The sequence below is a fragment of the Cardiocondyla obscurior genome, linkage group LG03 (genome assembly GCF_019399895.1).
Source record: "Cardiocondyla obscurior isolate alpha-2009 linkage group LG03, Cobs3.1, whole genome shotgun sequence".
Taxonomy (NCBI): Eukaryota; Metazoa; Arthropoda; class Insecta; order Hymenoptera; family Formicidae; genus Cardiocondyla; species Cardiocondyla obscurior.
In genome coordinates this window covers 2,491,644-2,514,406 of record NC_091866.1, presented here as the reverse complement: position 1 = coordinate 2,514,406, position 22,763 = coordinate 2,491,644, and the positions used below count along the sequence as shown (strand labels likewise).

Below are 22,763 nucleotides of genomic sequence, written 5' to 3'. Positions count from 1 at the left end.
AATTGCCATCTTTCTGTTTCTGTTACAGAGTGACAGCGGGCTAGTGGACACAGATCCAGGTCGAGTTAGCAGCATGACAGCCATTAACTCGGTGAGCGAACGTTAAATTAATACACGACGATAAAAGCAATGCGTACAGTATCGCTCCGTTTAATAACTCAATATTACGTCAACTGGTTGCATCCGTTTTAAATTATGCAAACCGAATAATTTGCCGATAATTTGTGTTAATGGTTACGATCTATTTGGTCAACTCGGTAGACTAAAAAAAACTTGCAACAAAAAATTCCTATTAAATCCACACGTTTCTATTACTAAGCGCGTTTAATTTGTTTTTTTTTTTCTATTGCAATAAGTCGTCAGGTGTGCTCGTAAGAGAAATAATGCTAATCTGAACATAAAGTAGTTCAGAAAAAAAAAAAAAAAAAGAAGAAGAAGATATTTCCGATGCTCGCGCTGAAGTATCGATTCTGAAATAGTTTCACTCGCGTGGTGAGCCAAGGAAGAAAAAGTGATGGTAACACGCGCCTCGTTATACAGCCGTTCTTCATCAAATATGTAGGAAACCTCCACTATAGAACGGACGCCGGAGAGCTTCCGTCCGCTAATAATCCCGTAATGCCACTCACGCGACCGTAGTTTCATGGGGGAAAGAAAATAGCCGCTTATACGGCCTGCGCGAATGTTTGCGCGGCGGGACGTTTCGGCTCGGCAAACAAGCGGGAAAGCTAGAGGGTGCGAGAGCCTAGTATTTTATCAGCCCTAATGCAGTTATCATCGAGTAACATTTGGTATTGTTATGATTAAGGGACGAGAGTTGCTCGTTCTTCGGTCAGACGGTGGCTGTTAATCCTTTTGCATTATCGTCGTGTTCGTTGAACAAAGTTTACCGCGCAGCTTTATATTGCGTTTTATTGTACATTTGTAGGCTTAACAAATTAATGTCGTCACGGTATGATTTTTTATTGTAAACGAGCTTTTTACACGTAAGCCGATATACGTACGTCTGTAAGGACGGGGAAGTTTCGGGACAACTTCTGTAAACTCGTCACTCCAGAGGTGGGCGGGATTAATCGCGTGGTTTCGTCAGATGAAACGACACCTCGTCTCATTTCTTTCTTACAACGAGGTACGATGATTTATTCATACCGCTTCGCGGGCGCAATGAATCATACCTCTTTTCTCTAATCAAGCACCGTCCGTTCCTCCTCCTGCGGAGTCAGGTCTGAGGTTTGCGGCATTTGACGCGCGGATATGCGTTGCATTATGAATCGTCGAAAATCACCGTTTGCATGATAACGACGCGGCTCGGTGAGAGGCGAGACACGCGAAACGACGTCTACTTCCCGGCGCAGAAGGAGCGCGTCTTTCCCCCCACGGGATTTGTACACGAATACGCCCGACATACGGCGTATTCATAGTTTTCGACCACCCTCACGGAATTCGTGCACTTGTTCGGCGAGGTGAGAACCGGATCGGCGGAATTCAGCTAGATGTTTCCTTCCGCTTCCCCTCTCGTCCGCTGCCGCCTGTCGCGATCGATTTGGGAATACGCGCGCGCGTGCATCGCGACAGAATCCCGAGAATTCGTGCCGCGTCTTCTCAGGAGAGAACAACCCCGGGGCTGGTTACGAACTTGTCTCTCCGACCCGCTGCGCCGTCGCGACAATGGTATATCGGTTGTAGCAGCTCTCCGAGTCCCGGCGGGAATGCGCGCGTTGATTACTCTCGAAGATTACGTTGTAAATTTGTATTCTTCCATAAACGTTCGCTGCACGAGCGCTAGGAATACTCGCGTCTCAACGTGAGATGAACGAGAAATGTAAAAAGTACCGTAAATAATATTTTAACGTTAAAAGAAATAATAATAATAATAAATAAGTATATAGAGCGGAGTGTTCGATATTTCGAAATTCTTGAGAATTTTTGTGTCTTATGGCATTTGAAAGATTTCACCGAGTGAAATGCCGATATCGTACCGTTTGACACAATAAATGATGTGACATTCAAGTAGTCGCGAGGTCTGGCAATCGTCCCGTTACGCGTTTCGCAACGGGATGAATTTCTGGACGAGTGAGTGGCTTGACGAAAGGCAGGTTTTTCTCGTTTTTCCAGAATCGAATTACTATCCACCTCGTGATATAAAGGCAGGCTGTCTCGTGATAGTGTGCAAACGGATCGAAATAAAGCAACACTTGCGACGCTCGTTCGATTAGGAGATGCGAAATCTGATATCGCGCGCTCGTGTTACAACGTTGTCTGAGTATATCCGTAGTATTACGCGAACGTAATTGAGAGGAGTATCAGATCTTGGATGTAATAAGTAATATGCGTATTAAGTAGATCAAATCGGGACGAACGTTAATATTAGAACCTTTCGATTACGTTTATAACTTTACGTTTGTTAACAATTATTTTGCGTTGTTATTTTCATACGGGGAAGACTTTCGGAACCCGGGCGACGTCGATGCGAGAGTAGCGAGATCGATAGAAATGTAATGGTACATTTTTATTCCGCGCTGCTCCTTTTTCCGTGCTACCTCTACGCCTTCTCTGTACTGTATTATTCAAACTTTACATACGTTTGAGAAACAAGAATATTCGACGAGGCGGGATCGCGTTGATGCTTAAAAAACGCTCGTCTCGGGAGCTCGTTATTCCCTTCGGTATCAAAGTCGACGGGCATTTGCAATTGAAATTTTTGCGGTGCTATAAGTCCACCGCGAACAAATTCGAACTTCACCGTGGCCTACGTGAAAAAATAATTCCGCAATTTATACGTCCGTTCTTTTTTTTTCTTCCTAACATTTGCATTATTATAAAAAATATATCTGTCCTATTGTTAATAAAAAAAAGTAGGAGTATGCATTGTTTATTTCACAGAAAAAGAGTCTCATTAGATTTTTGAAAGATTTTCGAAAAATCAAAAATTATTTTTCTACGTGCAATGTTATATTAAACGATTATTTTTGGCGAAGCGCAAACGTGTGTACGAGGCGACCTTTGTCGAGCCGCAGTCTCGCGAAAAATGACGCCGCTCGAATCCGGTGACCCGGCGACCGGAGCACAGACGAAAGTCGGGGTCCAAAGGACGCCGAGGAGGAAACCAGTTTAAATAAAGACCACGCATGTGGGTCAGCCGGCGTGGCGTTGCGGCGTGTGCGTTACGCAAGCTGCGTCGCGCATCAGCGGCGACGTCGTTGGTCGAGCTTTGCTCGTGCAAGAGGGGGTCGTATGCATAATGTGCATCAGCTGAATCACTGTACGCTGCTACCGAAAAGCATCCGAGCGTGTATTACCGCGAGCGTGGAATAAAGGTATATCTAAGTCAGCGTGTAACAAATTTACCTTTAGTCGCTTGACGCACGTGACTGAATTAGCGGGAAATACTAATTACGGAATTACGAGAAATTATCCTATAATTGCGGGGATGTACGTCGGAGTGATTTTCACGGATAATGTATTTTGCCTCTAATCTTTACCTGTCTGCTCCTTTTGTTTGTCGTAGCTCATGTATCCTTCGCTTAATGTCGTGAGCGACATTATTGATTTGATAAAATTAAAGACGAAGATATAACGGAGAAATATTTAAAAAAATTGTAAAACGTGCGATAAAATTTTGAACATATCGATAATATTTAGTTGATAACGGAGCTAAGTTTAAAAGAGAATTTTTTTTTTATATATATATTTAATTTTATGAATATAGATTTATCGAGAACTTAGTATTTTTTTTTTACCATTTATAAATTTTTTTCGATACATCCGATACAAGATTACGCAAATCACCAATCGATATTTTGGCTTTCAAATTGATACGATATTTCAAATCGAGTAAGGATCGTGGAATAGGGTGCGTTTCTGCGGAGTAGTTTCCTTTCGCCGGCGAATGCGGACTAAGGCTTGAGAATGTTACGCGATGTATTCGTAAGTATCTGTATATAAGGCCGTTTATAAATCCAGCATCTGCATACATCGTGCTGAACTTTACGCGAGGCTGGACCGAAACTGACTGCTGGAATGGGATTCGGGACCACTTCAAACGAAGCGCCGCACGAAAATCTGCCCGCGAGCCCTCGCGAACACACACGGGGGGCTTCCGGCGCAGTTCTCTCTTTTGTGATACACGAGAAGTCAGATGTCGGTTCGTCGGAGTAGGAGAAAAGCTCCTCCGCCGCGGGGAGTTATATTATATTCAGAGTGCACTCCCGGAGACGTTGCATTTTCCGAGGTTATTCTGAATTTGCGTCGCGAAAGTCGCGCTGGGAGAAGAGGAACGTACGCATTTCGCGAGCCCCGATCGATCCTGAATCACGAAGTGTCGGACACAAATGCGGCAATGATAAATTCGCACAAACTGTATATGTATAAAAAAAGATATTTTATAAATATCTAGGTGCGTTTACATAATATTAAATATTTTTAAGGAAAGAAATACGATTCTTTTTTTTTTTCCTCAACTTTCGATACAAACTTTATAACGCGCGACACGCGTATTGGATGAATAAGCGCGTTCTGCTTTTAGCCGTATGCAATACGTTACTTCGTTACAGCGTGAAAACGTAGACGATTAGTGCGGAGGAACTCGGTCAGGCCGTACATGCTGTTTCGTTCCGCTAAATATTCATTTCCGTAGGCGAGAATCGTCGTGCTATATTTTCTGAAATGACGTGACGAAACGTAACTTGAAATGACGTGACGCGACACCGCTTGACACGCCACGTCTCTCTTCCCGACCTCTTTTTTTTTTTTTTCTTTTTTTTTTTCGAACGAGTTTTACGAACCGACTTTGCACGACGGTATCTTGGACGCGACTGGCAAAAGTGCAATTAACTTTTAAACACGATCTTTGATCCTAACATAAATAATTTTTACAGTTTATTATAATAAAAAATTATTGTTTGCAATTAAACGAAATTTATTTCTACAATTTTATACGTCAAATAAAAAGAAAAAAGAAAGAGGCTGATATTATAACTATCATCGTAAATTAAATACTTAAATTTTATTTACCGGAATGGCCGACGCGATTTAGAAAAAGGCGCGCGCGATCCGTTCTGCGGTTTCTAAAATTGCGAAAACAATTGTTCCGTGCCGCGGTGGAAAATCCGATGTATTGGACTTGTAAATTATTTGGGGATACGCGAGACAACGACATCGCAAATGGCTGGTACCGTGTACGCGGACAACAAGGCATAGATAGATCGCCGTCGATTCTGCCTCCCGCGTTCGCGAAATCGACCGGCGGCGGTCTCGAGGGACGGACCCAGGTGCAAGATCCATTCGGGAGAGGGCAAATCTCTCCCTTCGCCTCTATATTATCCCGTACGTCGAACTTCGCGGGCGGCGCGGGGTGGCTTGCGAAGCAAGCTCCGCCACCGGCGACGTTTTCTTACGGGAAAGAGATAGAAGAAAGGAAAAGCACGCGTGGACTATTCCTCGACGTCGCGGATCCGGAACACCGGGATTTATTATCTCGACCGGAACGGACGCACCTGGCTAATGCCGTTGACTTTGTTGCCCGACGACGCGCTGCGGAGTGGAATGGAATACGGATACGAGCATCGGGTGAAGTGAAGCGCGTCGGAGCCTCTCGACGGAATCGGAAAAAAAAAAAAAAAAAAAAAAACGAATGGACGTGACGGGATGCGTTCTCTTTTAGATGCAAAATGTGAAATACTTAACGGTAAAAGAATCTAAAAGCCACGTTTATGCGAGTTGCTAAAGTTTTACTAAAATTTGTTTTTTTTTAATTTTTTTTTTTTTTAATGGAGAAAAATTATATTAGAATTATATGACGAAAAGAAATATGATTTTCTTCAAGAGAATTTTGTGCCTTGTTCGCACTCGCACGTTTAGCATGTTAGATCATTTCTCGCGTCTTTTATGCAATGACGATGTCACTTTCGAGAAGCATAGGTATGTCGCATGCTCAAGTCGTTCCCGATAGTTACATATGGGCTAAAAGCGAAGTCCGCAGCCGCGCGCTCGTCTAACTTGCCCGTCGCGATTTTAACTGTCCGTATATTCGCGTAGACATCACAAGGTCGGCCGTTCCAGCGATTGTCAACAGCTGCCGCGCGTCGTTAATTGCGTTGAAAGAGCAAAGTCACAGAGGAAACACGTGTACGTAACATATACATATACGCGTAAGAAATCGAACTCCGCAGTGCGTGCAAAAAAAAGAAAAAAAGAAGAAAAAAATTCCCACCCTCAACGGCGACGTTTTGTATGCCAAGTAAAAGACAGCCGAGATGGATATTGCTATCTATTTTTTCATCCATCGTCACCGATGTAAAAGCGGAGGCCTCCCTCTCGTTCTCTATTGGATGACTAACGGCTCGTTCAACAAACGCCTGCACCGAAATACACGCGTGCGTGGGCTACGCACGAAGCTAAACGAGTGTCCACTGCTCTTTGAGGCTGCGTCCGTCTGCTCGCGTGCGTGCGTGCGAACGTTCGTAACCAGCTCTTATCACCGGCTTCTAATTTTTCTTTTTCTTTTTTTCCCCCTCATTTCTTATAAGAAGATAGATTCCTCTTCCTTATTTCTAAAAGAGACAAGTACCTTCTTTGACGCCCGAGTGTCTCTTACGAATGCGTAGAGAGCCGAGTATATAGTCAACGTCGCGACAATGTTGCGTAACCCGCAAAGCAAGCAAACAGAATTGCAGTCGGCGTCTGATTCGCGACGATGCACTCGTAGAAAACACCGACGCGTCAATAACGTCTTAATATACCTTATGATATCATCGACCGTGTTGGATCGGAATACCGCGTGTCGTCGCGAGACTGACGAGCTGAATCGGCGCACATCGATGAGGAGACTTACACTCGCGAAACGAGGGTGACGTAGTGAACGCGCGATGTGAATTCCGTCGAGACGACTTTCTTAACGGGAACGCGCGTGTGGGTTTGCCGGGGATCGTCTCTCGGCATTCCACACTCCTCCGCTTATATCGCCGCGATCCGTCATTACATTATCACCCGGAGGACACGTGGCGTTTTCTCTTTCGTCATTCCCGCGATCAGTCAACCGTCAGTCCACCCACCCAATTCTTATTTCGAGTTGTACGCCGCGCCCGCTGGGAGAATCCTGGATTTAGGGGATTGAAACGAACGGCGTATTTTTGTTCTAAGATACTTAATTAATTTTCTTTTTTTATTTAAACTCGGGCCAAATAATTAAATTTTAATTGTTTATTTAAATTTATTTTTTATGATACGTTCTACTGATTTTTTTTTTTTTTTATTAAATAAGAAGATAGTGACGTATTATTGTTAAGTTTGTTTTACTTGCCTCGAGATAAGGATTACAATCTGGTATTTGTTATCTCGCAAAACTAGCTACGGTTCTGTCGTTTACTTTAGACTTAAACTTTGCCGGGGATAATACGCAGTGAACACGGATGGTGTCTGTATTTTATCCAAATGATAATCGTGGGATAAGACCGGACATATTTGTCTAATAAACGCGCGGTGTCCTGCCGTATGATCTGCTCGCCGTGCCCAGAAGGGCCGACATAACGTCTTCTTAAGCGGGAGGGTAGTGTCTCCCTAAAGTGTACTGAGTCGACGAGATCGCCCGCCCGGAAAATAACCTCCGCCAAAACAACCGTTATGCTTTTCCAAGTTTTATACATTTTGGCGCGTAACGTGCTGACCGGCTGTGCCTGCCGGGACCTACAACGTCGCTCCCTTGACTCCACTTTGTCTGGTCAGCGATCGTCCCTTTTCCGCCGCGAGAACCTCTTTCCCGTATGCGGCCACGCGGCGTTTTATCGCGTCGATAAAACATCGTTTTCCTTTGATGCGGGTCTGCCCCAGATACGATGTTTAACTTATGCATACGGCCGGAAAGTAAGGATGATCTTAACATGAGAAATATCTATCACAATATCTCGAGTATTAAAAATAGCACCTTTTACGCCGCTATGTACTTTAAACAAAAAGCTAACCGAAAGGCTTTTGATCGTCCGATACTTTGTGCCCTGCTAAGGGAAAACGTCTTAAAATGACGAATAATATATACGCAGCAGCGATAGGAACAACGACGGATAGACCGTGACTTGCGCCCTTCCGAGAGTCCTTTATTGTACGTTAAGTCGTGGATCGCCCTATACATCATCCACCAACCCTCGTGACGGTCCAATCGGAAGCGATTAATGGCTTTTTTATTCCGCTCGTAAAATCGTTTTATATTAAAGCCGGTCTGGTCACGAGAATGCATTTATACGGCGCGCGATTCTCGCTACCGATTGACGAATATTCATTCCGCCGCCTTGCGTCCCTCCTCGCGAAAGCTCCATTTTCTCCGTCTTCCATTTGTCTTCTCGCGGGCGAACGAAGCTCGATGGCATAATCCTTTCCACCTCTGTAATGATTCTTTCTCTTTCCGTCTGCGTTTTTCTCTCTACCCCTTCCCCCCCCCTGTCTCCTACCCGTTTATTCTACCTCCCGTCTGAGAATTTCTTCGATGCAGCTGCTGCTGGATACGAATTTTGGTCGCATCGTTTGTACATTTTTAGCGAGCATAGAGTTTTAACGTTCCTTATAAACATTCGGTGCATTTTTCTAGGAACCGAGTATTCATGGAATGCGAGGATTGCCGGAATAGCGTTATAATGAAGCTTTAAAGCGTTTTGCCTCTGATTTTCTTATGGGAAGAAGGATCTTCTGGCAAAAGTCATATAGAACGTTTAAAAATATCTCCGGAAAATTTCAAATTACGCGTGTAAAAAGTATCTTGGATCTTATAAGTTTCAAACCGTGATCTTTTCGCTATTAATTTATAATAGATTCAGACGAAAAAAAAAGAATAAATTTCTATCATTATTTAAACTCATTTTCGCCGTGGAATTTTCTGAGGGGCAAAATTCTCGGTGCGATAACCCGGGGCCCGGGTGTTATACAACGCACTGCGACAAGTGCGCAGTGCAATTTTGTGTCATTGTCACCACACGTTCGCTGTCGTTCCCTGGAACCGACGTAGCATTTCCGGTTCACGTTCCCGACACGCCGGCGGCTTATTACGATCCACCTCCGAAAACACGTCGCGTGCGCGCGCGATAATACTTACGAATGCAATTTTCTCAGGCAACGGTGATGCCGTCGTACCCGTCTTCGCCGTCGTAGTCGTCGTTATCGTGCAGTAACGTTCCCGGAAGATTGTTTGCGCGGCGAAACGAAGACGGGGCGATACCGTGCGCCTCGAGAGAGCCGGCGAAAAGCGGAAGTCTACGTGTACATGAGACGCCCCGGCTTGTTTGTTTCTCGCGTATACACAGTAAATACATAGTTACCTCCCCGTAACTTGCATTTACAGTTACCTGCGGGCGCGCATATCCGCGGGTTGCCGCCGCGCGAGCTCTACACCACTGCACGGGGAGTCATCTCCTCTACGGGAGGGGGATTTTTAAATTTGTTTCCACTCCATTAACCTCGCCTCGTTTCCCCCTGTATCGTTTCCCCTTGGTTTCTCTGCCTCTCGCTGCTCGTTTCCCTCCTCGCTTCGTTTCTCTCTGTTTGTACACGAACATCGACTACTGACAGCTAGCAGGGCATAAGACCCAGTAATATCCATTTGCCGAATCGCGGGGGCGGCTAAAGTCGTCGCCCCTTTACGATCTTCCATATGGTTCAAATTTGCGAAAGCTCTCTCCGACCTCCCTCTCTTACCCACCCTCCTCCCTCTCGTCGTATCTCCATTCAGAGACTCGTCCCTTTCTGCATCGAGCACTGAGACTCAACACGCGCCGAGTTGTTTTGCATCCGAAATCTGTGTCCGATTGTTATGAAAAGATATGCAACGTCTATACACATGTCTTTGCGTAATATGTAAATGCAGTTTATGGTAAAATAAAATATGTAAATGTATCTCGCAAATAAAAATGTAAAACGCGTATGTATATTTTGCGGATAAAAATGTAAAATGGGTAATTATCTTCCGCGGATGAAAATGTAAAACAGGTAATTATATTTCGCGGGTAAAATATTAAATTCGAAAGCTCGTCTAATTCGGGTAGTGGACGGTCAGTAATATGTTAGAGGTAGAAATCGCACGTTTGAAATTAGATCGCGGATAGATTACGGTATCAACGTTACATTTCCGTAAAAAAAAAAAAAAAAAAGTAATATAATAATAACCATTCGTTGCAAATCTTACTTTGACTTCTATTTTATTTTATCATAACCTTTTATGGTTATAATTTTGCTTTTTAATAATTTTTTTATTATATTTATCGGGAAATATTTTTCTGACAAATTCTTAAGATGAAATTCCGAACGAAAACCTTTCTACGCAATGACACCAGTCACGTTAGTTTTGCGCGCCAAGGATGTAGGTCAAGAATTATATTTCAAGTCGTTGATTAATGATATTACTAATTTACAAACGTTATCTCTTCCGGCTAGCACATTCTGCATCCGATAAAATTATTCCTATCGCGGTGTACCCGCGAATTAATGCGAAATTACGTAGCAGCGCGGTGCGCGCCTCGGCGAGCTTAAACGCGATACCGCGAAATGTTTTACTACCGCGCTGTCACGTGTTATGCCAGCTCGAGAACGATTTCAATGCGAAAACCGCATTACGGTTTAGCTGCCTCTTCCAATGCCGCAATAAATAAAGAAGTTATTGCTTTATATAAACAAGTTCTCGCTCTTGATTCCAGTTTTGTTCACAACCGAAATAAAATGCATCAATAAATAACAATATCCGGAGCATAAAGATAGCTACAAAATAGCTGCATTCTCGTGGAATATTTAAATTTATGTGCACGCATATATGTGTATATTGTTACGATTCTAAAATTACGAGCTTTTTTGTTATTAGAAGTTTTAAGAGAGTAGAAAATTTGCGAGCGAAATTATTACGTATTTTTAATACATTTGTTTCTTTCTTTTTTTTTTGTAATTATTTTATTACGTCGGGCACATCTTGTGGAATTCTAGCGCGACACGGCGAGGTGCTTCGCGACGCCTAGTGCTATGCGTTATGTCAACCACGGCGAGATTTCAACGCGGAAGCTCCATTAAACCTCGAATCTGGCCGATGCTGGTCATACATTTCGCGCGTCGCGTCCTTGTACATTTTCGTGATCGTCCGACATGATAAGTCACTTTCCACTCGCCGCGTCCGCGACTACTATCACGACTGCGGCTGCACGACTCGCCACGTGTTACGAATTCCTGTTTCTAACAATGTCGCATCTCTGCGAAAGCGTGTCAGACCGGTTCGGTCGACGATCTCGATGATGGACGCGTCTCTGTGAATTTGCCGTGATGCAGAATTACAGGATGGCACTTGGCTACATTGTTAGCGTTAGAATTTTGATGGATTTACGGCCTTCCAGAATCAGGCTCTATGGACCTTAGTTGAAATTACAACGTTGTTTTGGCAAAAGTTGCGTTTGCCAAAGTCACAACTTGGGGGGGGGGGACTCCGAGAAACCGTGACATATATAACTTCAGTTGAAAATTACAACGTCATAATAAGTCGCGTGGAATTAACACAATGAACATAATTCCAACGTTACGGCACCATCGTAATTTTGACGGAGCGACAAAGCTGTTACTTTGTTGCCTTATGACATGTCGTTAATTAAGTAATCCGACTGAGCCGCGTCGGTGCGTATCATCGAGATATTTTTACGCTACTAAAAAATTTTTTTTTTCTTTTTTCTTTCTTTTTTTTTTTTTAATCTGGAGAGAAATACGTTTGCGCGGTTCATTATGTTTAGCTCCCGCGGTTGCATTAATATAAACGACATGGTCCGCGTCGGTATGCAAAGAGAGAAGGCTTTATGGTAATGAAATCTAGATTCCGGTTATCAGGTGCACGCGTAATCCTGCTCGTGCGTGCACACATGCGTGCGCGCGTTCGTTATTAACGGGAAAAAAGAGAAAAAAAAAAAAATATCGCGGGCAAAAATAAAGGATGCAGCCTGGGACTAGCGCGAATCAGGCCTTCGATGCATCGCGCGTTTCGCGCAGGGTATACATTTCGTGCGGGCTTTTTTTTTTCTTTTTTTTTCTTTTTTCTTTCCCACCCATTTTCGTGAATCCCGCGCGACATTTGCATTTTGCATTTCGTGTACTTTATGATTTTTTCCGCGGCCGTGCGCCGCCTGCCGACGACACGCCGCCAAATCTATATAACGTAACTCGCCTATACGTACGCGAACGTAACTGCGCATATATATTTACATACATATGTATGTAAGTAGCATGTCGGATGCGGCGCCCTGTCATTTTACCGAATTTGAATTTAAATTTTCTAAAATGAAATAAGCGCGCCTTCGCGATATCTCTGAACCGGGCTCGAGGGGCCGATTTTAATTTGTAATCAGCATTTGCGATTTGCATCCCGCGGCGGTCTCGCGCCGCTCGTCTTTCGTCCTCGGAAAACAATTTTCGGAGCAAACGAGAGTATCTAGTCGTGCTAGAATTGTCGCTTCGGCTGAACGTCTTTATTCGAACGAGAGACATCGGCGAAGTGAATCGCACATTTGTTCGACGGTCATCGAGAGCCTCGAATTCGATCAGGACCGCAAAAACGACGAGGGTGAGGAACGCGCCCGCGGAAAGTAGCAGAAACGAGGTGACGTGCGAGCGTTCTGCTATTTCGCCCACGCGTAGATTCTACCACGTGTAACGCGTATCACGTTTCCACGGCCGCATTTGTGCACGGCGCGCGCTTTCGCGTTGCGTCTGTTTACGCTCAATCATCGCGTAAGCTCGATACGAGAAGAGGCGAGAACAGACGGAGTGTGTCGCGACAATGGCACGCAGCGCTGATCTAAATTAGCAAATGAAATAATTCGAAACTTGGACTACTAGATACGCGAAGCGTTCGCGAAGATGTTAATTAGCGAGTGAGCAGAGACGTTTCGCTGAAATATATATTTCCTTGGCTGAAGAACCAAATTGGAGTTTGGCAAGACAGAACATTAGATTTGATTGTCGTTGCAACGATATACGCGTGCTTTTGTTCATTAATTTCGTTTAAAAACTAAATTACGGGATAACATCGCGTCGTATTTTTGTACTACCAATTACATTTAATGGAATACCTCGTGAAAATTATCAACTCGCGGAGCACCTCTTAGGTGTGCCGGCGGACAAGAATGAGATATGTTTCCCCGCTCCTCTGCGCACATCGATCTTCGTTAAGTGAAATGTAAATCACGGGTGCGGAATCCAGGTTGCGATGGCGAGTTCTACGAGATTTTTACGAAAGCGCGAAACGTCCGTACCCCGTGACTGCGAGTTCGTCTTCGTCGCGGGTGACGTTATTAACCCGCGCTAGTAGCCGCCTCATGATAAATCACGCCGTTGATCGCGCTCGAGAGAAACGCCCTGGTATACTTTTAAAAGGGAAAGAGAGGAACCGTTGCTGCCAAGCTCTTTGGCAAACGGCGACGTAGACCGAGAAACAATGAAATATAACGACGGGACGCGTTGAGCTGTCGTAACAACGTGATGTACTAATCGCCGCCTGCTACAAACGTATGGACAGATATTCGTGCGAGAGCGTTCCTTCCCACACAATGCGCATTTGTACGAAGGAAGTAAGGCAGACGGGGTTGCAAAACGGCGGCCCGCTTGCGTAAAGAGGAAACAATTTTTTATCGAGCACCGGGGCCGCTCGCGATGCAATTGATCACGGGCTTTAAGTGCGACTTTAAATCGCTGACGATCCCGCGAATTGGCACGGGCGCGAAATTGTCTCGTAGGCAAAACGGCCGCTGTGTGTCGCATAATAATATGCCGTTCGGCGCATAAATCAGTGTCTATTTTTGAACGCCGGCCAAAACTTTATTCGGATTTATTCGACCGTTACATCAACGAGAATTACCGCTTGCCGCGATGTGATCCGCCGCTGGGGCATAATTACTGCTACGTGCGTCGATTATGTCGCGTATACGAGAATAAAAAAGGATTTGGCGCGAGACATGCCGAGAGAGAGGGAGAGAGAGAGGAGTCTCTAGCCAGTGACTCACCAGGGTGCATCTGTTCTACTGATATAATATAGCTAAAATCAGGGCTATTTTGAATGAGTTAAATAACTCGTCCAGAGGCAACAAAAATCTAAAGCAGAAAATCTACAAAGTTTAGCGACTATTAAAAAAGCTTTAATCGATTAGAATAAAGGTGATTTAATTTGCCGAATAGATTTAATTTCGTTACACATACGCGTATCCAACGATATTTTATTACTAAATATTGCAAATTAATTTGTATACTTAACGGTAATAATAATAATAATAATTAGTGAAATATTAATTTGATTTTTTAAATATCGCTGTTGCAATTAATCTTCGAGTTGGCAATTAAAGCTGGCCTAGAATAAAATATGTAGAACGTATACTTTCAATAGACCTTTAATTACGTTTGTGTGTGTAATAAATTTATTATTAATATATTTTTTATTTTTTTGTAGCTCGAGTGTTATTGAGTTTTGCTGCTTAACTGATTTTTATTATTTAACTTTTTACGTATATGTATAGATACTATACACCTACAAATCGTTAAATGTGTCCTTACAAAAAAATTAATTTTATTTTATTATTTACAGCGAGTTTTAACGATTAAATAAAAGTCCTGTATAATTTTTAAAAATAAAAATTTACTTAAAAAGGTCACCTATGCATTTGAAAAAAAAATTTTTACAACTACAAAGAAGTAACGATACAAAATTTATCAAACTTTCATGTCTTTCCGGAGACGAGATTAAACTTGATATTCAATTTCAATAAGTATAAAAACAAAAGGTAATTAAATATTTATTCTGCTCGCAGTCCGCTTTATTATGTATATTTTCTCAATTTATTAAAACCACTTTACGAGAGTCTTGATATTCCAAAGTCGCTGCTTTAATTCTCTCGAATTAATACCAAGATACAGCGAAATATATACGCCTGCATATCCCCTTTAAGAGAAAGGAGTGATCTATCCTTAAAAAGAGTCTTTAAGAAAAAGTTAGGTTCCGAGAAGCGACACTCGAGTGTCCATCGAGCACGTAAACAGATCTGCTCGAGCGTGATGTGTTTTTTGCGGTCGAAACGACGAGCGGGTAGCCTACGTGCGTGAGCGAGAGGAGTATAGGCAAGGAGACAAGGACCTCCGCTTTAGCATTCAGTCGGCGATGTCCGAGCCGAGCGGACAGTCGCGCTCGTCGCTCCGCCCGACGTCGTCTCATTTTCCCGGAGTTTTCGCTCGAAAAGTGATCGCGACGAGGCCGCGATACGCGAAACCGGGCATTTCCTCGCGAGTGCTAGCGACGAGGTCGCAAAACTGCGAAACGGGCATTTCTTCGCGAGTGAGCAAAGTGCGGTTTGGTGCACCTCGATCTCCAACAAGGCAGCCATTATTGCCGGCGGGGGAAGGGGGACCTCCTTCGCTTCTCTCCTTGCGCGCTTAACTTCAAGTGACACTCGAGCGGCTCGAGCTAGTCGACCGGACGATCCGCGCTCGCGATCCGTCGGGAATCCGCGCGATTAACACGTTAACCGTCTACCCCGGCGACGCGGCTTCGCTCTCTCCGGTAAGTTTGCCGTCCGCTCCCTGGGAAGTGAACCTCGGCGAAGAAACGCCGTGCGGCTTGCGACGCGGTTGCTCCGGTGTAGATACCTGCCACCCAGTCGCCCGGCGACTCCACTTTCGCATAGCGTATAATATTCGTGTAACGTTTCCGCTAAATATTTCGCGGGGAGTTTCGTTGCGGGTTTATCGAGGCTCGCTACACTCGGCAACGTACTTGAGTTTTTTTTATTTGGTAACCTTGTTTACGGTCGCGCGGGCTAGGCTCCGGAGCCTCGGACAGTGGACGCGCGGAGCGGGGGCGCGCGGAGGTGCGGGGCTCGAGTCCGGCAGGCGGCGCAGATTCGTCGTTGTTTTCTCGGAATTGGTCGCGAGCGAGAGGATCCGTGGAAGAGAAACGGCCGTCTTAAAGGGAGAGCGAGCGACGCGAATCGCGAATCGCTGGGATGTATCTTAAAGTGGCGTGCCCGCGATGTATCGGCTGTTCGGCGGTAGGTATCGCTCGTATTTCGCGTCGTGCATTCGTGCGTTCGCGCGGGTTAAGAAGTTAGGTTATGATTCTTCTTTCTCCGGGCTGCGCGGTGAATTCGCCGTGCGGAAAATAAATTGTGCAATTCCCGGACGGTTTCCCCGAGTCGCCCGTTGCTTCGATCAACGTGCGTTCAGTGGCGTTTCCGCGAGCGAGTGATAAGTGAGTGCTAAGCGAGAGCTAAGCGGGAGCTAAGCGGGAGCTAAATGAATAATAAGTGCGAGCCAATTAGATGGGAATGAGCAACGACAGAGGCTGAGGGGAGGCGGAGGGTATCGGGCGTCGGCGAAGCAACGAGGTAAGTTTAATTTTTATATTTTATATATATTTTTATATATTTTATATTTTATATTTTTTAATATTTTTGTTAATTTTATTTTTTTTTATTTATTATCTTGACCCTATTAATTTTCTTCTATTACTTATTATTTTATTCTCGCGGAAATTGATTATCTTACGCGCGGAGCAAATTCTTATTTAATACACCGTGTATTTTTAGAGATATTTTTATCAGTTATAACCGAGACAATTTTTTTTTACTTTACAGTTCAACATGGCTGACGTTCGTTTCATCCCACCGCCCTGCTCTGTAACTGTGAGTTCGACAAATTTTTATTTATTTCAGTTTGAGAAAGGTAATAAATTCCGTGATATTTGTACATATAAGATTGTAAGTAAATACATGTAAAAAGAAAAGGGTGCTGTAATTTTTATTGAAAAAAATTCTGGAGACTTATTACGTTTAAATAAATCGTAACAGTTTCGGGATATTGTATGCTTTACTCTGAAATACGAAACTCGATTGCAATCAAGGGAGAAAATTATATTTTGTATTAATTGCATTGCGGCATACGTTAATAGAATATTTCGGATGGGAAGACTGTGCTTTCCTATTCTCCTCCGTCCGCGAAATAATAGTCTTAAGAAAAAAAAAGAAAAAACGTCCAAGTACAGCTTTCTATCTTGCAATCCCCGTGCGCGGTAACAATTTTTGTGGCTCGGCCCCGAGAAATAAATCACAGGAAGAATCGCGTTGTTTGGCGAATCGCTGTTGTTACAGGCAAAGAGATTCGGCTCTGATATAAATCGCAGTTATTTCGATGAATAGTTTCCGAGCTCGCGAAACGCATTCCCAATGTTTTCGGCCGTGCATTCTGCAGTTCCGCAATCGATGGAGGGGTACCTGCCGCTGTTGTTCCGCGAATAAATCCCTCGCGCGAGTTACAATGCAAAGGTAATATGAAACTCATTATCTAGGAAACGTGAAACTCGTGAATTAAAAGCTATTTTGCAGAGTAATTTGATATGATTCATTGTCGATTACGGGCAATTAACTGAGGCCGAAGAAAGAGACGCGGGTCAGAGTAAATGTATATGTATTCATAATGCGTAATTAAGATATTTATTATGCAAAATGCTATCATGCAGCGATAAACATGGAATTAAAAAATCAATATTGACGTGAAAATTACGCGGGCGCCATAATACGCCCGTATTTTAATGAATACCTGAATAAACTTTACGTAAACCTCGGGCGCTTTTTTCGTTACGGTACTCGCGAATAAAGGACTCGCATATGTGATTCGGAATTTTATCGCGATAAAAAGATTTCGCTGAAGCAAATGCCGATCCCCATTACGAAAAACGAGAAGGAGGGAAAAAAATCTGCCGTGGCGTGTAAATAACTAATTTGCTTTTTTAGCTTTTTCGATTCGTATTTTTTTCTTTTTTTCCTCGCGAAGCTTTAAGATAATGCTCTCAAAATATTTTATTCATAGTTACATTACATAAAAAAAAAAATTTTCCGCGAACTGTCTTCCCCTCGTGCAATCGATATCTTCTTGAATCTCGAATGCTGTATGATGTCCGAAGACTTGGACAATTCGTAAATGTAAAAATATTATAAAACTGCGAAATTCATAAACGCTCACGAAGTTTTGTAACCGATACCTAATAATAGCTTCGTTTATATGGCTGATAGTTAAATGACTACAATAATTAAACCCGGCAATAATTAACCAATAATTAAAATTAAAATTGATAAGCCGGTTAAATTACTGTGTTTGCGTGTATGCGTTAAAAGCGGCGGCAAAGCGATCGATCGCGGCGACCTGGCGCGGCAGAGTAACCTTTCGAAACGCGCGCAATCGCCGATCGGCCCTCGCAATGGAAACTCAATTTTTAACGCCGCCGGCAAAATCCGATCGCGTCGGATGTATTAATTTCGCGGCGCGATATACGCTCGTATAGGTAAATCACGTTTAATCGAAATACGAAGAGAGCCGTGACTTCGGTCGGGTTCGTGACGTTCGTGCCGCCAGCTTCGCGCTCGAGTATATTTGCACGGCCGCGATATCGCAACGACCTCTCGACAGTTTTAAGCCCGGATTTTCAGCGATAACTAATGACAAAGTCCGCGTTTGCTCGAAGATTATCGAACTGCCGAGATTGCCGGACGAGCACCGAATCCGAAAACGTGACAAAAGTATTTCTATCCGCGAAGGAATACCGAAGAAAGAAACTGGAAACGCAAAGCAAAATTGTCATAATTAATTAAATAGCGGGCGCTGTATTTTCCACGACGCGTTCTAATAACGAGTAAATTGAGCCCGGCCGGCGCTGCAACGCTCGTGAAAATTATTCGCCGCGAAATATAATAAAAATGTCATCAACCTCTCGCGATCATCCGCGACATAGTTTCCCGCCGTACATTAGCCGCGTATCATAACTTCGAACGCGATAAAAAACCGAATTTTAATCTTGTTTAATGTGAAATTACGGAGCTGGGAATTTTTTTTTTATTTTTTTTAATACTTTCGCGCAGCGCAAATATTTTTCGTTTGGTTCCGATCATTATCGCAAATTTTATATGAAGATTATCTCACCTTTTACATTATTAATATTTTGGATTAATATTTTATCGAAATACGGTATATTAATATTATACATATTTTAGATTATTAAAGCCTTATGTTTTTGTGAAATGGTTAGCTCGAATATCTAACGCGTAATTATATTACGTTGATAATGAACAGATGGATATTCGAAATGTCCAGGGTACCTATAGACATTCGCGACACTCGTATTTAACATCAGCCGGTTGTAAAAATAAGGATGCACTTAGAAATAACCCGTGGCGTTAACCCGAGCTCGCGCTGATCCCCCATAAGCTTGAGCCCGAGCTTAATTTCGTTTCTGGTACGGAACGTTCGCGTCTTAAGACGTCTTGTGTCTCCCCATCGAAGACGTATAGCCATCGCGTAGCACCATTAATTTAATATTTCAAAGAAACGATATCATCCCGTTAAAAGTAATCGCCTCAATTTCTTAAAGTGCTCGAAACCTAAGAAATATTGGACTCAACCCACTATTTTCAAAAGAATTTTCGGAGGAACTATCCTCGCTGCCGTTCTCACAGATAATAACGCGCACGTGACATTTTTCTCGCGTACGATAATAAATTAAACAACGCGCGCGGTGCTTCGTAGGGACGTAGATAACGCCGCTTGATAAATTTAAATTCGACTAGGTGGACTAATAATAATCCTCTAATTAAAACGTATATAAATTGAAAGTGGTTTGCGCGGTCCAAGTTACGCTATCGCTAAGCTAAATAATCAACCTCCGATCCTCGCGCTCGCAATTAAGCCGCGCTTGCCAAATGCCGCCCGTAGCACGGATTCACGTCAGCTCTCGTCCTACACGCGTGGAATATGCGCTCGGAATTCTACGCGACGTCAACTTCGCCTCATCCCCCGTGGGGAGACGACGTGACGTGTTTTTCTTGGATCGCTTTAAAGCGGCGTGAGAGGCGAGGCCGGCGGGTTCCTCGCAACGCGCGATCGACGTAGCCGGGGAACGTAGTGGTATCGCGATACAACAGCGGCTTCTATCTCTCCCTCTCTTGTGTCTCTCCCGTGGCCAAATATCCTCGTGTAGATGACACTCGGTGCAAGGATGCGCCGAGTTACGGCACGATGTTGTAATCTCACGTCACGACCTCGTGCCAAGAATTGAGTCACCGCGTCGGGCGCCTGTCTCGCCCTCCCTCTCGCCTTCTATTTCCCCCGTCGTCCAATGTGCCTTTTGTTCGCCGCGAATCGTACACGTGTACGCGTGTATTTTTGAAACTCCCCGTCATTTTCTAAGTCGGATGGACTCGTACCGCGTTAAATTTACTATACACGGCGGGAGCACCGCGGCAGGTTTACGAGGTAATTAAGCCCCGGGTATGCTTTCGAAAATAATGCCTCGCCGCGCAATTGGTATCGCTTTGCGCGACCGTTTAATCAAAATCTACCGTTTCTTTTTCATCGCTCTTAAAATAAAAAAAAAAAAGAAGAGTAAACAAAAAACTCACTTGGCGCGTTACTGTCTACATTGTTAACATTAATTACACGCTTTCGAGCAGCCGCGTTTTCTCGCGGAACTCGAGAAACCACGGGTACATTATCCGAGCGTCGCCGGTTTCGCGTGATCCCCAGGTCGGACTGCCCGCTGAATTACGCCGTACGATTTTTTTTCCCCACCCGACGGCTTTTAAAGTTACGCGAATTTTTAACCGCATTTACGCTGCGAGCGGCAAATTACAGCGCAATTATAGAGGTATTTAAAATGCACAATCGCGTACCCGAATGTTTTGCACGCTCTCAACGTTAACGACTTCATTAACTGCGCGTCCAAAGTGTTTCTAAGTGCGCTCTTTGTTGCGGCAGACAGTCGGGATTTCTGATGAAAATAAATTCACCCGCACCTCTTCTCACGCGCGTGTATGTCTTTTCGAAACTCTTTTCTTTAAGGCGTACCGTCACGAATGCCGAGTGACACTCATCGTATAGCTCGCGTTAAATAACCACTGCAAATATATTCGCTTTCGCATGTAAATTTCATGCAAATTTACAGATGAGTGATTTCAAAGAAGCCGATTTTTTTTTTAGTTCACGTATACTGCATACGTAATAGATTCGTTAAATTTCCTCGACTAAGTATCCCGCTGATAGATCTTAACGTTATAAAACTAATCAACAAAGCTGAAATTCTGTTGCGATATTTTTTAGTTCCTGAAAATAGTATTAATACTTCGTCTCAAAGATCCGGTGGATTCGATGTAAATAAATTTTTCGTTTGGTCTTTGATTGCCGAATAAATTATATGAAACCGCAGAGGAACTTATTTTACTTTCATTATTAATAAAATAATCAGTACAAAGGCGAGGTATTGTGCGTTTAAAGAAAGCTCTGAGCGAGGTAAAGCAAAGGGATGAGATGGGGGGGGGGGCTGAGGGCCGCGGGGCGTGAAAAGGGCGCGATGAGAAAAAGGGATTTTCTTCTTTCTCAAGGCTATTCTAAACAGAGAGACCCACCGAGGACAGAGCGGAAACGCCGTCGTGAGTACAGAGGAGACGCCCGAACCGTCGATTGAATATTTTTACATGTATGAGATTTTTATTCTCACGATGCGATTGGCCGAATCGCGCTTTATCCCGTCCTACATCCCCCGCGCATCCTCGTCTCCTCGCGGCGAGCGAAGATGAAAAAATTCCCGATCCTTTGACTGTAAAAGAAGGATGCGCCACTTCGTTCCGGAAAGAAATCCTCGGCGATTTACGCTTCGCTCCGCAAAAGAGGTCGATCGTTGGGGATATTTTTTCCAGACTATCGGATTTCGCGCGATGCAAAACTCGCGCGTTTATCGTCGGGGCCCTCGTGGCTGCGCGTTTGTCAGTCGCATTTAATTTAATAATATGCAGTTTGTGTTGAATTCTCTACTTACCGTTCGATGCGCAGCCAGCGGAGTTGTAGTTTTGATGAGATACTGCAACATAAAAATATAAAATTAAATTGTAGAGATTTAAAAGAGCAATATCGACTACAAAAAAAAAAATATTGAAGCGTGCGTTTTATAATATCTTGTAGTTAAAAAAAAAAGAAAAAAAAATCCGCGATGCGGTATAATCTCACGAAGATTACATTTTGGTTCAGAGAAATGTGAATTTAGGAATTATACTTCACGAACGTCTTGCTGTTAAATAATCTAGACTTTTATCAAGTATAATACGTCTTATTGTTGTTATCGTTATCTAGTACGCAACGTCGCGCAGTTCGAAAAGAGCACGGCAAATATAATATCCGGCAATCCGCACGCGCATATTCCATATTCTCTGTTTACGCGATGTTTGACGTTAAGCGTTTTATAAGTCCGCGATTGCGGAAAACGGAGGCATCGCGTTCCACTTCTACCTCGAGACGTATCCTTCAGGCGCAGGTCGTACGATCGTAGCCTTAGTACGCGTAACCTCGGTCTCCGTTTTCGCTCGTTTTTCCTCCCTCGGGTACCTCTTCCTTCCGCCGTTCCCTCCCCCCGTCCCTCCAAGAATCTCCTCATCTCGGCGGCGTCGCGCCCCGCGTTTCTACCGCCTCGCCACTCGTTGCGAGGATTATTGAATTTCCTGTCATTTCCAGAAGAAATACGCTCTATTTACTTTGGCGGGGTATGAGGGTAGTTTTATTCGGCGCGGATGTGTGAGAGAAATAAGAAATACACGTAGGAGCCGCAACGAATCAACGGGCGACGGTCTTTCTATCTCGACACCGCGCGATTCAATGTGCTCGGCGTGCTAGCGCTGGCGATGATAACGCTCGCGAAAATTGCGAAACCGCCTTAGATAAGTCTCTAGAAACCGAAGACCAAT

General features: G+C 43.9%; 1 protein-coding gene across 8 annotated transcripts in view; it reads left to right on the top strand.

Annotated features, from left to right (window-relative positions):
- The window catches only part of LOC139113942 (zinc finger protein 541), a 344,562-nt gene that overhangs the window by 140,790 nt on the left and 181,009 nt on the right, over nucleotides 1–22,763 (top strand). For 7 of the 8 annotated variants that reach the window (XM_070675406.1, XM_070675404.1, XM_070675403.1 and 4 more), the window contains one exon: nucleotides 29–91. In XM_070675406.1, the coding sequence (XP_070531507.1) occupies nucleotides 29–91 (63 nt within the window). Of the gene's footprint in view, nucleotides 1–28; nucleotides 92–15,885; nucleotides 16,668–22,763 lie in introns of those variants that run through there. The other variant, XM_070675407.1, reaches the window with a different exon arrangement.